General features: G+C 41.7%; 1 protein-coding gene across 3 annotated transcripts in view; it reads right to left on the reverse strand.

Moving 5' to 3' along the window:
* The window catches only part of LOC133577045 (amyloid beta precursor protein binding family B member 2-like), a 136,426-nt gene that overhangs the window by 12,211 nt on the left and 108,681 nt on the right, over positions 1 to 15,534 (reverse strand). For all 3 annotated transcript variants that reach the window (XM_061930559.2, XM_061930558.2, XM_061930557.2), the window contains exons 11-12: positions 405 to 485; positions 186 to 301 (exon numbers count right to left, since the gene is read on the reverse strand). In XM_061930559.2, coding sequence (XP_061786543.1) covers positions 186 to 301; positions 405 to 485 — 197 coding nt within the window. The remainder of the gene's footprint in view (positions 1 to 185; positions 302 to 404; positions 486 to 15,534) is intronic.

A 15,534-nucleotide genomic window follows, 5' to 3' on the forward strand; every position in this document is an offset into this window, starting at 1 on the left:
GCAGCCATGAAATTCTAAGTTAATTATTTGCAAAAAAAAAATAAAGTTTATGAGTTTGAACATCAAATATCTTGTCTTTGAATATGGGTTGAAAAGGATTTGCAAATCATTGTATTCCGTTTATATTTACATCTAACACAATTTCCCAACTCATATGGAAACGGGGTTTGTACAAAGAAACCTGCCTTCTCCTTGATAACGGCCAGAGTGGTGTCAGCGATGCTGAGAATCACGGGGGTCCACTCCTCCTTGCCTGTGGAGGACACCAGGCTGTCAATAGCCCCGTTTATGATGTCCATACCTGGGGAAGGCAAACGCAAACACACACATGAGAGCGTCAACCAGCAATAACAGTGGGAGGAATTTATTACGAGTCCGGTGGGCTGGCGTGGGCCGGGTTGTACCTATGGGCCGAGACACTGACGTCATACCCAAGTAGAGCACGTGGAACTTCTGCACCAACTCCGTCTTTGGCATGGGGAACTCTGCACACAAACATGTTATAATCAGTGTTTTTCAACCTTTTTTGAGCCAAGGCACATTTTTTTCATAAAACTCCACCAGGTTGTCGTGCCTTATTTTGAGTTTGTTGTTGTTTCCTGTGTGTCGTGTTTTAGTTCCTGTCTTGCGCTGTTATTTTGGTTTTGTTGGTGTTCTCCTGTAGCAGCTTCACGCCTTCCTTTGAGCGCTGTTGCCCGCACCTGCTTTGTTTTCGCAATCAAGACAATTTAAGTTGTGCGTACGTTAGGGGTGTAACGGTACGTGTATTTGTATTGAACCGTTTCGGTACGGGGGTTCCTGTTCGGTTCGGAGGTGTACCGAACGAGTTTCCACACGGACATATTAAGTAGCGTAACGCACGTTGTGTAAACAATGCACACCGAGGCACAACACACGGCATGCTAGCAGCTAACGGGCTACGATAGACTGAAAATACGTCCTTTTTTCACCGGACATGTCCTCTTTTGCGAAACTGTCAGAGCGGAGTTTCTTAAATGCCTCAAATGTCCGGCATTTTGAGTTAGGGTTGGGTGTATTTTCAATGTACGTTCAGGGTTTAAAAACAAAACAAATTGTGCGCACAGCAGCATTGGTGAGGGAGGGGCAGAGACAGAGACAGAGAGAGAGTTATGATAAACGCGCATGCGTCGCCAGGCTCTGCTTTTTATCCATAAATTTATCAGATTTTATTTTTTATTGTCTATAGCAGGTGTTGCGTTGGACCAGTTGTTCCTCCCAGGGAATTCAAGTTGCTGGTCACTCCCAAGCTCTTTTATGACACGTACAGCTGAGTAGAAGAACCACCAGAGACAGAATAGGTATATTGTAATTTTATTTCCAAAGCCTTTGGAAATAAACTTGAGACCAAATCCCGTACAGAAGCGCTCACTCGCACAGCTAATTTGGTCTAACTTTTCATACGGCAAAACTTCTTCTTTTATCTCGTCTCTCTTGCCCCCACCCTCCTTGTCCCTTTCTCCTGGGCAAAGGGAAAGATAAGAGAAATAATTTATTACTACTCCCCCTTTCTCCCAGCTCACTCCAGGTCCCTTTTGTTTATTATCTAAAGTCGGTTTTAGACGAGAAGCAGAGAAGATCTCCCCCCTTCACATTCTCAAAAGTAGGCACACAGTATTTGCAGACAACCAAAAGATAACAAATAAAGAACACTAGCTGTTTTGTAATATGACTATAGTTTTAAAGAAGTAACACACAAATATGGATATATCTAATTATCTGCCTCCGTCACAGGGGTGTCAAAAGTGTGCCCCGGAAGCCATTTGCGGCCCACAGCTAATGTTGTAAAGGCCCACGGCACATTCTAAAAATACTATTAAAATAAAGAAAAACATAACAAAAGTGAAATAAAAAAGCTTAAAGGTTAAATGTAATTTAGAAAAAGTTGCAATGTTGACTAATAAAACAAAGCTGTTTTTTTCTCTTTCAAACTGCCATTGCTCAAAACATAATATTGAATCAAAATCAATGTTATTATGAATTATTGACCTATCCAAGGTAGGGCTGGGCGATATGGCCTTTTTTTAATATCGCGATATTTTAAGGCCATATCGCGATACACGATATATATCTCGATATTTTGCCTTAGCCTTAAATGAATACTTGATGCATATAATCACAGCAGTATGATGATTCTATGTGTCTACATTAAAACATTATTCTTCATACTGCATTAATATATGCTACTTTTAAACTTTCATGCAGAGAAGGAAATCACAAAAAAAAAAAAAAAAAAATCAAAATTTTTTTCATACGGTGTTGATCTGGAAATGTTTGCCTCGGCATTTTGATGGTGTGGACGTGTGGAACCAAACGGCGATATTGACGTGCGGAGTAAGCCCTCTTCATTGTCTAGCGGGTGACTTTTCAAATGATGCTACATATTAGCAGTGTAGCCGAGTGTCCTGGGTTCGCCTATACAGTGTACTTATCTAATAAAATAATAAACGGGAGACATTAGAGCAGGTCAACATCACACATCTCCTTCCACAACCACACACACCCTACGTCACAGCCCTACGGCAACAACTCTGGAGGGACAAAACTCTTCCTCCTTACCTAACACACTCCAGTAACTTGGGACACCCTGAACTGTTTGTTACAGCAGTAATGCTACTTTTTATATTAACGCTTTTGCCCCACACTTGACAAATTACGGTTGTCTGTTCGACATATTCCCACTTGAAGCCAAACCACCGCCAGACGATGGACCGCCTGCTGTTTTTCTTGGGAATTAATTATTCCTCCATTTGTTACCAGATGCGCACCTTCTTTTTATTCTATTAGCGCTCACACCACTCCGCTAGCATCACAGCTATCGTTAGCCATGCTGCTACCTCTCTGCTCAGGGAGGACATATACGTATGTGACGTATGACGTGACAGTATGTGACGTGTGTAAGAAGGTGCGCTTGTCTGTCTGAGAGAAGGAAAGAGCGAGGAGAGCCTGTAGTGTAATGCCCGCAGCTAAAAGCAACTGCGTGAGAACGTATGCTCGATATCACGATATAGTCATTTTCTATATCGCACAGAGACAAACCCGCGATATATCGCCCAGCCCTAATCCAAGGTTCCGATTATTTCACATCAAATATTCCACTAAGAAAAATATTTTTGGTGGAAGATTTTGCAAATTTGGTAAATAAATAACCCCAAAAATGTATATTTTGTTGTTTTCTTACTGTACCGAAAATGAACCGAACTGTGACCTCTAAACCGAGGTACGTACCGAACCGAAATTTGTGTGTACCGTTACACCCCTAGCGTACGTTATCCTTCTCTGTGGGGACATTGTTGATTGTCATGTCATGTACGGATGTGCATTGTGGACGCCGTCTTTACTACACACGCTGTAAGTTTTTGCTGTCGTCCAGCATTCTGTTTTTGTTGACTTTGTAGCCAGTTCGGTTCTACTTTTGTTTTACATAGCCATCCCTATGCTTCAGTGCCTTTTCCTAGCTAGACTTGCCTTTTGTTCATTTTTGGTTTAAGCGTTACATACCTTTTTACCTGCGCGCTGTCTCCCGCTGTGCTCTGCATATTGGGATCACGACAAACCATCCTCGACGCGTTCCGACTTCTACAAAGCAATGAACTACCTGCTGCCACCTACTGATGTGGAGTATTACAAGATTACCCTGCCAAGCTCTACACAGCACAGGCACTAGACAACGTCACATTATTATGATTATTGATTTGCAAAAAAATATTTTTTGGACTAATTCGGTGAAGTTGCATAATCTCCCACGGCACACCTGCAAATATCTCAGTGGTTGAAAATCACTGTTATAATCACATGACAGCACACTCGCTTTCAACTGCAGAAATCAACACTGCATATTTTAAAGGTGCTGCTGGCATGAATAGGGCTTAAATCAAAGAAACACAAACACACAGAGGCAATAACTCATCAGGCTGTATGGAAGCCCTGCTGAGTTTGTTTACGCCAGGGCTTGGAGGCAGAAGTGAAAGTTTGATCACCTGCATTTAAAGCAGCGAGGGCGGTCAGAAAGGTTCGTACTCGTCTAATGGGACCTCATCTTTAAAACATCATGCAGTTACTTGCTGTGCTACAGCCAACATATTAGGAACACCTGTACCAGCAAAAGCCCTGTCAAGTAAATTGTCAGGTTCAAACACTGATGACATCTATTAAACAGACAAGCAGCAAGGAATTAAACAGAGACAGAATTCAATTTAGCTCATTGAGGAGAAACGTCTGGGCTGTACTCTTTGTACAGTCTTCCAACACGCTCTGACGAAAGATTGTACGCCTCCTCTATTATTTAGATCTTTCCTTGATCACATGACAACAGCTGTTTCTTTTTTGCCGATATCTGATATTGTCCAACTCTTAATTACTGATTCCGATATCAACCGATACCGATATATACAGTCGTGGAATTAACACATTATTATGCCTAATTTTGTTGTGATGCCCCGCTGGATGCATTAAACAATGTAACAAGGTTTTCCAAAATAAATCAACTCAAGTTATGGAAAAAAAATGCCAACATGGCACTGCCATATTTATTATTGAAGTCACAAAGTGCATTATTTTTTTAACATGCCTCAAAACAGCAGCTTGGAATTTGGGACATGCTCTCCCTGAGAGAGCATGAGGAGGTTGAGGTGGGAGATGGGGGTATATTGTAGCGTCCCGGAATAGTTAGTGCTGCAAGGGATTCTGGGTATTTGTTCTGTTGTGTTTATGTTGTGTTACGGTGCGGATGTTCTCCCGAAATGTGTTTGTCATTCTTGTTTGGTGTGGGTTCACAGTGTGGCGCATATTTGTAACAGTGCTAAAGTTGTTTATACGGCCACCTTCAGTGTGATCTGTATGGCTGTTGACCAAGCATTCACTTGTGTGTGTGTGAAAAGCCGTAGATATTATGTGACTGGGCCGGCACGCAAAGGCAGTGCCTTTAAGGTTTATTGGCGCTCTGTACTTCTCCCTACGTCCGTGTACACAGCGGCATTTTAAAAAAGTCATACATTTTACTTTTTGAAACCGATACCGATAATTTTGAAACCATCCATCCATCCATCCATCCATCTTCTTCTGCTTATCCGAGGTCGGGTCGCGGGGGCAGCAGCCTAAGCAGGGAAGCCCAGACTTCCCTCTCCCCAGCCACTTCGTCCAGCTCTTCCTGTGGGACCCCGAGGCGTTCCCAGGCCAGCCGAGAGACATAGTCTTCCCAACGTGTCCTGGGTCTTCCCCGCGGCCTCCTACCGGTCGGACGTGCCCTAAACACCTCCCTAGGGAGGCGTTCGGGTGGCATCCTGACCAGATGCCCGAACCACCTCATCTGGCTCCTCTCGATGTGGAGGAGCAGCGGCTTTACTTTGAGCTCCCCCCGGATGGCAGAGCTTCTCACCCTATCTCTAAGGGAGAGCCACGCCACCCGGCGGAGGAAACTCATTTCGGCTGCTTGTACCCGTGATCTTGTCCTTTCGGTCATAACCCAAAGCTCATGACCATAGGTGAGGATGGGAACGTAGATCGACCGGTAAATTGAGAGCTTTGCCTTCCGGCTCAGCTCCTTCTTCACCACAACAGATCGATACAGCGTCCGCATTACTGAAGACGCCGCACCGATCCGCCTATCGATCTCACGATCCACTCTTCCCTCACTCGTGAACAAGACTCCGAGGTACTTGAACTCCTCCACTTGAGGCAAGATCTCCTCCCCAACCCGGAGATGGCACTCCACCCTTTTCCGGGCGAGAACCATGGACTCGGACTTGGAGGTGCTGATTCTCATCCCAGTCGCTTCACACTCGGCTGCGAACCGATCCAGCGAGAGCTGAAGATCCTGGCCAGATGAAGCCATCAGGACCACATCATCTGCAAAAATCAGAGACCTAATCCTGCAGCCACCAAACCAGATCCCCTCAACGCCTTGACTGCGCCTAGAAATTCTGTCCATAAAAGTTATGAACAGAATCGGTGACAAAGGGCAGCCTTGGCGGAGTTCAACCCTCACTGGAAACGTGTCCGACTTACTGCCGGCAATGCGGACCAAGCTCTGGCACTGAGCATACAGGGAGCGGACTGCCACAATCAGACAGTCCGATACCCCATACTCCCTGAGCACTCCCCACAGGACTTCCCGAGGGACACGGTCGAATGCCTTCTCCAAGTCCACAAAACACATGTAGACTGGTTGGGCAAACTCCCATGCACCCTCAAGGACCCTGCCGAGAGTATAGAGCTGGTCCACAGTTCCACGACCAGGACGAAAACCACACTGTTCCTCCTGAATCCGAGGTTCGACTATCCGGCGTAGCCTCCTCTCCAGTACACCCGAATAGACCTTACCGGGAAGGCTGAGGAGTGTGATCCCACGATAGTTAGAACACACCCTCCGGTTCCCCTTCTTAAAGAGAGGAACCACCACCCCGGTCTGCCAATCCAGAGGTACCACCCCCGATGTCCACGCGATGCTGCAATTTTGAAACCGATACCGATAATTTCCGATATTGCATTTTAAAGCATTTATGGACATCCCTAGTACAGATTATACATATTTAACAATCATACACATTTACACACAAAAAGAAAAGAAAACGAATGACCGAAAAGGAATAGGCTGAAGCCAAGGCTTATATTTGCCTAGCCTATAAATGAAAGTAGAATAAGCAAACATCTGATTTAGGAGTCAGAGTGCCACAACAGTGTGGTGATGGAGTTATCCGACTTTTTGTGAGGCTATAAACGCATCAGTGGCTAAGTGCCTTGAAGGCGTGTGTTGGTGCAGGTGAGAGAGAGAGAGCGAGCGGTTGACAAAGAGTTTATTTAAGTCTGGTTTGTACGGCACAAAATGACCAGGTTTTCTAGATATAAGTTCTTTAGTCATGTTTTTAGTGTGGTTATGGCTGAATATAAACAGTTTTGCTCAATAAAGTGATTGATGGAATTCCTCTCATCTTTAAAGCCTCTCAACAGAGGTTAGAATAATTGAACGGTGTTGATGATAGGAGTGTAACGGTACGTGTATTTGTATTGAACCGTTTCGATACGGGGGTTTCGGTTCGGTTCGGAGGTGTACCGAACGAGTTTCCACACGAACATATTAAGTAGCTTCCTTCTGCCTCTGTCTGTCCTCTACACCAGTGTTTTTCAACCTTTTTTGAGCCAAGGCACATTTTTTGAGTTGAAAAAATGCGGAGGCACACCACCAGCAGAAATCATTAAAAAACGAAACTCAGTTGACCGTAAAAAGTCGTTGTTGCAATTGTTGGATATGACTTTAAATCATAACCAACTATGCATCACTATAGCTCTTGTCTCAAAGTAGGTGTACTGTCACCACCTGTCACATCACACTCTGACTTATTTGGACTTTTTTTGCTGTTTTCCTGTGTGTAGTGTTTTACTTCTTGTCATGCGCTCCTATTTTGGTGGCTTTTTCTCTTATTTTTGGTATTTTCCTGTAGCAGTTTCATGTCTTCCTTTGAGCGATATTTCCCGCATCTACTTTGTTTTAGCAATCAAGAATATTTCAGTTGTTTTTATCCTTCTTTGTGGGGGCATTGTTGATTGTCATGTCATGTACATTGTCTTTGCTCCACAGTAAGTCTTTGCTGTTGTCCAGCATCCTGTTTTTGTTTACTTTGTAGCCAGTTCAGTTTTAGTTTCGTTCTGCATAGCCTTCCCTAAGCTTCGAAGCCTTTTCTTAGGGGCACTCACCTTTTTTTTAATTTTTGGTTTAAGCATTAGATATCTTTTTACCTGCACACTGCCTCCCGCTGTTTCCCACATCTACAAAGCAATTAGCTACCTGCTGCCACCTACTGATATGGAAGAGTATTACAGGGTTACTCTGCCGAGCTCTAGACAACACCGACACTCAACAACAACACATCATTTGCAGACTATAATTACTGGTTTGCAAAAAATATTTTTAACCCATATAGGTGAAATTAGATAATCTCCCACGGCACACCAGACTGTATCTCGGCACAGTGGTTGAAAAACACTGCTCTACACAGCACCCAGCATTGTCCCACCCACACAACCATCTGATTGGTTACATGAGGAGCGGTAACAGCCAATCAGCAGTGCGTATTCAGAGCGCATGTAGGCAGTGCTTAGCGTTTAGCAGGTAATCATCAGGCTGCGGACTCTCCCCAAATGATAATAAACACCTCCCAGTCAACTACTAGTAACATCACTATGAGCCCGTTGACCTTCTAGAAATATAAACTGCAGCTTAGCTCGCTCGCAGTCCTGGCTTGAGGTGAAGGCTAATTCGCTTTTAGCGTAACGTTAGCTCATTTTGCGGTGTGTGTGTGTGTGTGTGTTACGGACAGCAAAGCCCTGTCTGTCTGTTATTTCACTTTACCTTTTTCTGTGTTGATTGAGCTGTGTTGAAGCAGCAAAAAAGAACATTATGTTAAATGAAGCGTTTCTGTCTCTGATAGTTGATATAATAATGTAACTGCATCATTAAGCCTACATGAACTCCATGGTGTTCAGGGATGAATTGTCATGTTTGGTATCATGTTTTGTTTAAGTTAGGTTCTGTTTGGTTTTTGGACTCTTTTTAGTTCCTGCTTTTTCACTCCCTTGTCTTGTTTCCATGGTTACCCATTAGTTTCACCTGTTCCACGTTTGGACTCATTGTGCACTCTTGTTTTGTCACCATAGCACATACTTGCCAACCTTGAGACCTCCGATTTCGGGGGGGGGGGGGGGGGGGGGGGGGGGGGCGTGGTTGGGGGCGGGGCGGGGCGGGGCGTGGTTAAGAGGGGAGGAGTATATTGACAGCTAGAATTCACCAAGTCAAGTATTTCATACATATATATATATATATTTATTTATATATATATATATATATATATATATATATATTTATTTATATATATATTTATTTATATATATATATACATATATATATATATATATATATTTATTTATATATATATATATTTATTTATATATATATATATATATATATATATATATATATATATATATATATATATATATATATATATATATATATATATATACATATATATCCTGAAAATATGCAAACAAAACTGTGTTTGGATAATTGATACTTCAAACTTGCATAAATAAATATTAAGGAATATAACATAACTTGGCTTCTGAGAGCTTCAAAATGTAATGAATAAAATGCTAATGTTGATAAACAAGCAGTTATTTTAATAATAAAATATAGTCATTTTAAATGAATTATTATGATAATTTAAAATTAATTATTTCAAATATGTTTATTTTAATGTATAATTCTATGGCTGGATTTAATAAGGAGTCAGAAAAACTAAAAAATAAAAATACAATTAATTTTGATGTTTTTAGCAAAATATAGTAAAAATGTATTTTTTTATTTTTTTTTTAAATTAATAAATATATTTATTTTTAGGTAAGATAAACATAATGATAGAATTTATCTCTAGTCTGTATGATTTAGTTCTTGTCACCCTGTTGTCCTCCCATCGTGAAAAAAGGCTGTCCTCACTCAGGTTCGCATGGAGCTGGAGGGGGCGTGGCCTCCAGTTCCGGCTGAAAATCGGGAGATTTTCGGGAGAATATTTGTCCCGGGAGGTTTTGGGGAGAGGCGCTGAATTTCGGGAGTCTCCCGGAAAATTCGGGAGGGTTGGCAAGTATGCCATAGCAACCCATTAGTTTTCATCTGTCCTCACGACTCACGCACCCGTCTTTAATCATGTCTTCACTATTTTAGCCCGTAGTTGCCAGGCAATCAGCCTGGCGACATCACACTCTCGATATACCCCTGACACTCTTGATACCATCGTTCATGCTGCTCTTTGCTTCCGCAAGTAAGTTGTGTTTATTTATGCCACAGTTTGCCATGTTCATAGTTATGCATAGTCCAAGTTTTTGTTCCCTGCGTTAAGTTTTGTGCCTCCACTGTGAGCGCCTTTTGTTTGTTCCTTTTTTGAGCGTTAAAATTAAATATGTGTTTACCTTCACGCCATGTCCGGTCCAAATCCTTTGCACCATGGGAAAACAAACCACGCTATGACATGAATAGTCTCTCCTATTGCTATTGTATCATTTTTTCAGCTATAGTTACATTAATCATTAGTAATGCAGCAGCCTAGTTTTGAATGGCAGGGTCCCTGCTATCACATGTTGATACAAATATAACATTTCCATCCATCCATTTTCTACCGCTTATTCCCTTTGGGGTCGCGGGGGGCGCTGGAGCCTATCTCAGCTACAATCGGGCGGAAGGCGGGGTACATCCTGGACAAGTCGCCACCTCATCGCAGGGCCAACACAGATAGACAGACAACATTCACCCTCACATCCACACACTAGGGCCAATTTAGTGTTGCCAATCAACTTATCCCCAGGTGCATGTCTTTGGAGGTGGGAGGAAGCCGGAGTACCCGGAGGGAACCCACGCAGTCACGGGGAGGACATGCAAACTCCACACAGAAAGATCCCGAGCCCGGGATTGAACCCAAGACTACTCAGGACCTTCGTATTGTGAGGCAGATGCACATTTACATAATAAAAATCAACTACAGGCTTCCCAAATGCTGTAATAAATTAAGCATGATGAGTTGACTTGAAACAGTTTAATGTTGCACTTTTTATATGTAAAAGAAAAGTTTTGTCATTGTATTTAATCTGAGCAACAATTTGAGGCAGTTTAATGTGGATTAACGTGGGCAGAATTATTATAGTGTTCCCAATGTTAAAAGGATAAAGCCATTGTTTACAAATTTGGTGAATAAATAACCAAAAAAATGTATATTTTGTTGTTTTCTTACTGTACCGAAAATGAATCGAACTGTGACCTCTAAACCGAGGTATGCACCGAACCGAAATTTTTGTGTATCAATACAACCCTAGTTGACGAACATTCTTTTATCTGTTAGGGCCGCTGGTTGTCACCTGTCAATCACAGAGTGGCATTGCAAAATCCTACAGAACAAATAGTTACTTATGTGTTTATTTGGTTTAGAGTTCACTAGGGATGTCCCGATCCAGGTTTTTGCACTTACGATCCGATACCGATATTGTTTTTGCATTTCCGATCCGATACCGATACTGACCGATACCGATACTGACCGATACTGGCCTATCCGAGCATGTATTAAAGTGTAAAGTTATTTAGCCTACTTAGTTGTCAGAATCATGTTGAAAAGGGTTTTAGTACTCTTGATAACAACTAGCCAGCTGAATTAGGGGAGTTTGAATAACACACAATGGTTGGTAACAAGAAACTGACCTGTTTATTCAAGGATAAACACAAAATAGACAAAATTATACATGACAAACAGAAATGGCATCATTGAAACTAGGGCTGGGCGATATGGCCTTTTTATGATATTGCGATATTTTAAGGCCATATTGCGATACACGATATATATCTCGATATTTTGCCTTAGTCTTGAATGAACACTTGATGCATATAATCACAGCAGTATGATGATTCTATGTGTTTTGATTGATTGATTGAGACTTTTATTAGTAGGTTGCACAGTGAAGTACATATTCCGTACAATTGACCACTAAATGGTAACACCCGAATAAGTTTTTCAACTTGTTTAAGTCGGGGTCCACTTAAATTGATTCATGATACAGATATATACTATCAGATATATACTATCATCATAATACAGTCATCACACAAGATAATCACATTGAATTATTTACATTATTTATAATCCAGGGTGTGGAGGGGGGCGTTGGATGTAAGTGTCAAAAAGACAGCCAAAAGAGTTTGATATGAGAATAATCTAAAGTTAAAATATAGGGTAGAAATGCATCCATTTGCAGGAAATGTAGTCTTGATTTTCAACATTTTCTTTCAAGGCTTGCATGTCTACATTAAAACATTCTTCTTCATACTGCATTAATATATGATACTTTTAAACTTTCATGCAGAGAAGGAAATTACAACTAAAAAAATCACTATTTTTTTCATACGGTGTTGATCTGGAAATTTTTGCCTCGGCATTTTGATGGTGTGGGCGTGTGGCACCGAATGGAGATAAGCGTCTCCATAATATTTGAACAATGATGACGAAAACTGTTTTCTCTGTCGTGTCCGTGTGTCGAAAATTGTTATGCGCTTATTTTTTTATTTGATTTTGTGCGTGGCATATAATTGCTATGCGCAGTGGGCGCTTGAGCAGTTTGCAATTGCACAGGCGCGCACCTTAGAGAGAACGTTGGTCACACGGCTGCGCTAGCATCACAGCTAACGTTAGCCATGCTGCTACCTCTCTGCTCGGGGAGGACGTACACGTATGTGACATGTGTCGTGACAGTATGTGACGTGTGTAAGAAGGTGCGCTTGCTGTCTGTGAGAGGGAGACACAGGAAAGAGTGAGAAGAGCCTGTCGTGTAATGCCAGCAGCTAAAAGCAACTGCGTGAGAATCCACAGACCTGTGGATGTGTTGAAGGTGTGCTGGAAAATGCGGAACGGAAATTAGGAAGCAGCAGAAAAGTGGAATGTATTATTTAAATAGGTGCTTTGAAAAACATGGACCAGAGTTTTTTTTAAAACTGGATCTGGATCGGCATTTTCCCATGCCTTGCCGATGCAATTTTTGGCAAATATCGGCAGCCGATCCGATCCAAATATCGGATCGGGACATCCCTAGAGTTCACATTGGATGTAATTTCATTTCAGGACGCGTAAGCAGTGCACAATTGTGCACCTCAGAAGGAACGTTGCTGCAAACTAAACATAAGGTCAAATGAATACCACAATCCACTGTGCAATATAACATACGCTTGAAAGATTTAGTATTGACCAAATTGTTCATGGATGAAGTGTCCTGTGTGTTTACGTAATGGCATAATTAACACCAAGCAGACATAATGACATTCCAACCTAATGACTGCCGTTATACTACGGGCCATCTGCGACGTGAAACGTTACTTAACATGTGTGGAATGGTAAGTAACCCGACACCAAACACAGGAAATCGAACCGTTTAAAACCTGAGCACAGGGAATACTGTGGAAGATTTCTATCATTACCGAAATGTCGCCTGGACGTGGGATAAACCCGCTCACGCATCTTCATAATGACTCTCAGCCCATTTTGCACCATCAGCATCTTAATTAGTGAATTTCAGAGCGTAACAATCCATCCAGTGCTCATCTCCATGATGGCTGTGGACGGTGGAAGAGAAATCAATCTGGGGTATTTGGCTTTTACGTGGATTCACCTCATCAGTGAAGCACACATATTGCCTCAAATATGATTCCCAGCTGCACTTATCAAGCAATGAAAACAAAAAATGGCAGGAGTGTCTTTTATTTTTATTTTTTTTACATTTGAATAACCACAGAGGACAGATTCAACAGACTGTACTCATGTCTGCAGTGGCAATCACAACATAGAGTGAAATCATTTAACCAATTGTTTTACCAACCATTTTGCATACATAACATATTTGTAAAATAAGTATAAACTTTTTGTTTTTATTTAGCCAATTACAAACCCTGTTTCCATATGAGTTGGGGAATTGTGTTAGATGTAAATATAAACGGAATACAATGATTTGCGAATCCTTTTCAACCCATATTCAGTTGAATATTCTACAAAGACAACATATTTGATGTTCAAACTGATAAACATTTTTTTTTGTGCAAATAATCATTAACTTTAGAATTTGATGCCAGCAACACGTGACAAAGAAGTTGGGAAAGGTGGCAATAAATACTGATAAAGTTGAGGAATGCTCATCAAACACTTATTTGGAACATCCCACAGGTGAACAGGCAAATTGGGAACAGGTGGGTGCCATGATTGGGTATAAAAGTAGATTCCATGAAATGCTCAGTCATTCACAAACAAGGATGGGGCGAGAATCACCACTTTGTCAACAAATGCGTGAGCAAATAGTTGAACAGTTTAAGAAAAACCTTTCTCAACCAGCTATTGCAAGGAATTTAGGGATTTCACCATCTACGGTCCGTAATATCATCAAAGGGTTCAGAGAATCTGGAGAAATCACTGCACGTGAGAAGCTAAGCCCGTGACCTTCGATCCCTCAGGCTCTACTGCATCAACAAGCGACATCAGTGTGTAAAGGATATCACCACATGGGCTCAGGAACACTTCAGTAACTCACTGTCAGTAACTACAGTTGGTCGCTACATCTGTAAGTGCAAGTTAAAACTCTCCTATGCGAGGCGAAAACTGTTTATCAACAACACCCAGAAACGCCGTCGGCTTCGCTGGGCCTAAACTCATCTAAGATGGACTGATACAAAGTGGAAAAGTGTTCTGTGGTCTGACGAGTCCACATTTCAAATTGTTTTTGGAAACTGTGGACGTCGTGTCCTCCGGACCAAAGAGGAAAAGAACCATCCGGATTGTTATAGGCGCAAAGTTGAAAAGCCAGCATCTGTGATGGTATGGGAGTGTATTAGTGCCCAAGACATGGGTAACTTACACATCTGTGAAGGTGCCATTAATGCTGAAAGGTAGATACAGGTTTTGGAGTAACATATGTTGCCACCCAAGCAACGTTACCATGGACGCCCCTGCTTTTGGGGCCAATATCTCTAGCTAGCTAGGTTTATGTACCACCACAGTCTCATAATGAACCGAAAATATTCCTCAGTTAGCCGTGATGCTAATTTTTTCTATGTTAAATCCCATTAATTTATGCTAACAACGTTAGCGATCCAAATTTACCTTTCCGTACCGAAACGGTTCAATAAAAATACACGTACCGTTACACCCCTAACACTTACCCTTTAATGCTAAAATGCTACTTTACAACTTTTATAGATAATAAAAGGTTTCATGATGGTTTGACAGCAAAAACTTCCGTAATGGCAAATGTGTGAGACCTCAAGTGTGTTTACTGCAAGCTAACCTCTCGTTGGACACCAAATGGATTGAAAATAAGAAGATGTGAGGGATATACGACTAGTAAGTGCTTTGATCCTGGTGTTGGGATGGGGAGCTTCTGGCCTCAAACAAACACTAATTGGGTTTTAATGAGGTTGGCCGCCTGTGGATGAGTCGATACAGTTCATCCCGATTACCATGCGGAGCAGATCCAAGGATGACTCGTGGTGGAGCTTTTCTTTCTTCCTGTGTGACTGGGAATGAGTAGAACTATGGAGGTTCATTTGTGTCTTTAATACAGAAGCTTTTTTTGGACACTGAATTTATGTAACTGAATATTTTGCATTTGAATTTTGTGAAAAACATTTTTTTAAAGGGGAACATTATCACCAGACCTATGTAAGCGTCAATATATACCATGATGGTGCAGAAAAAAGACCATATATTTTTTAAACCGATTTCCGAACTCTAAATGGGTGAATTTTGGCGAATTAAACGCCTTTCTAATGTTCGCTCTCGGAGCGATGACGTCACAACGTGGCGTCACATCGGGAAGCAATCCGCCATTTTCTCAAACACCGAGTCAAATCAGCTCTGTTATTTTCCGTTTTTTCGACTGTTTTCCGTACCTTGGAGACATCATGCCTCGTCGCTGTGTTGTCGGAGGGTGTAACAACACGAACAGGGA

Source organism: Nerophis lumbriciformis, linkage group LG36 (genome assembly GCF_033978685.3).
Source record: "Nerophis lumbriciformis linkage group LG36, RoL_Nlum_v2.1, whole genome shotgun sequence".
Classification (NCBI taxonomy): Eukaryota; Metazoa; Chordata; class Actinopteri; order Syngnathiformes; family Syngnathidae; genus Nerophis; species Nerophis lumbriciformis.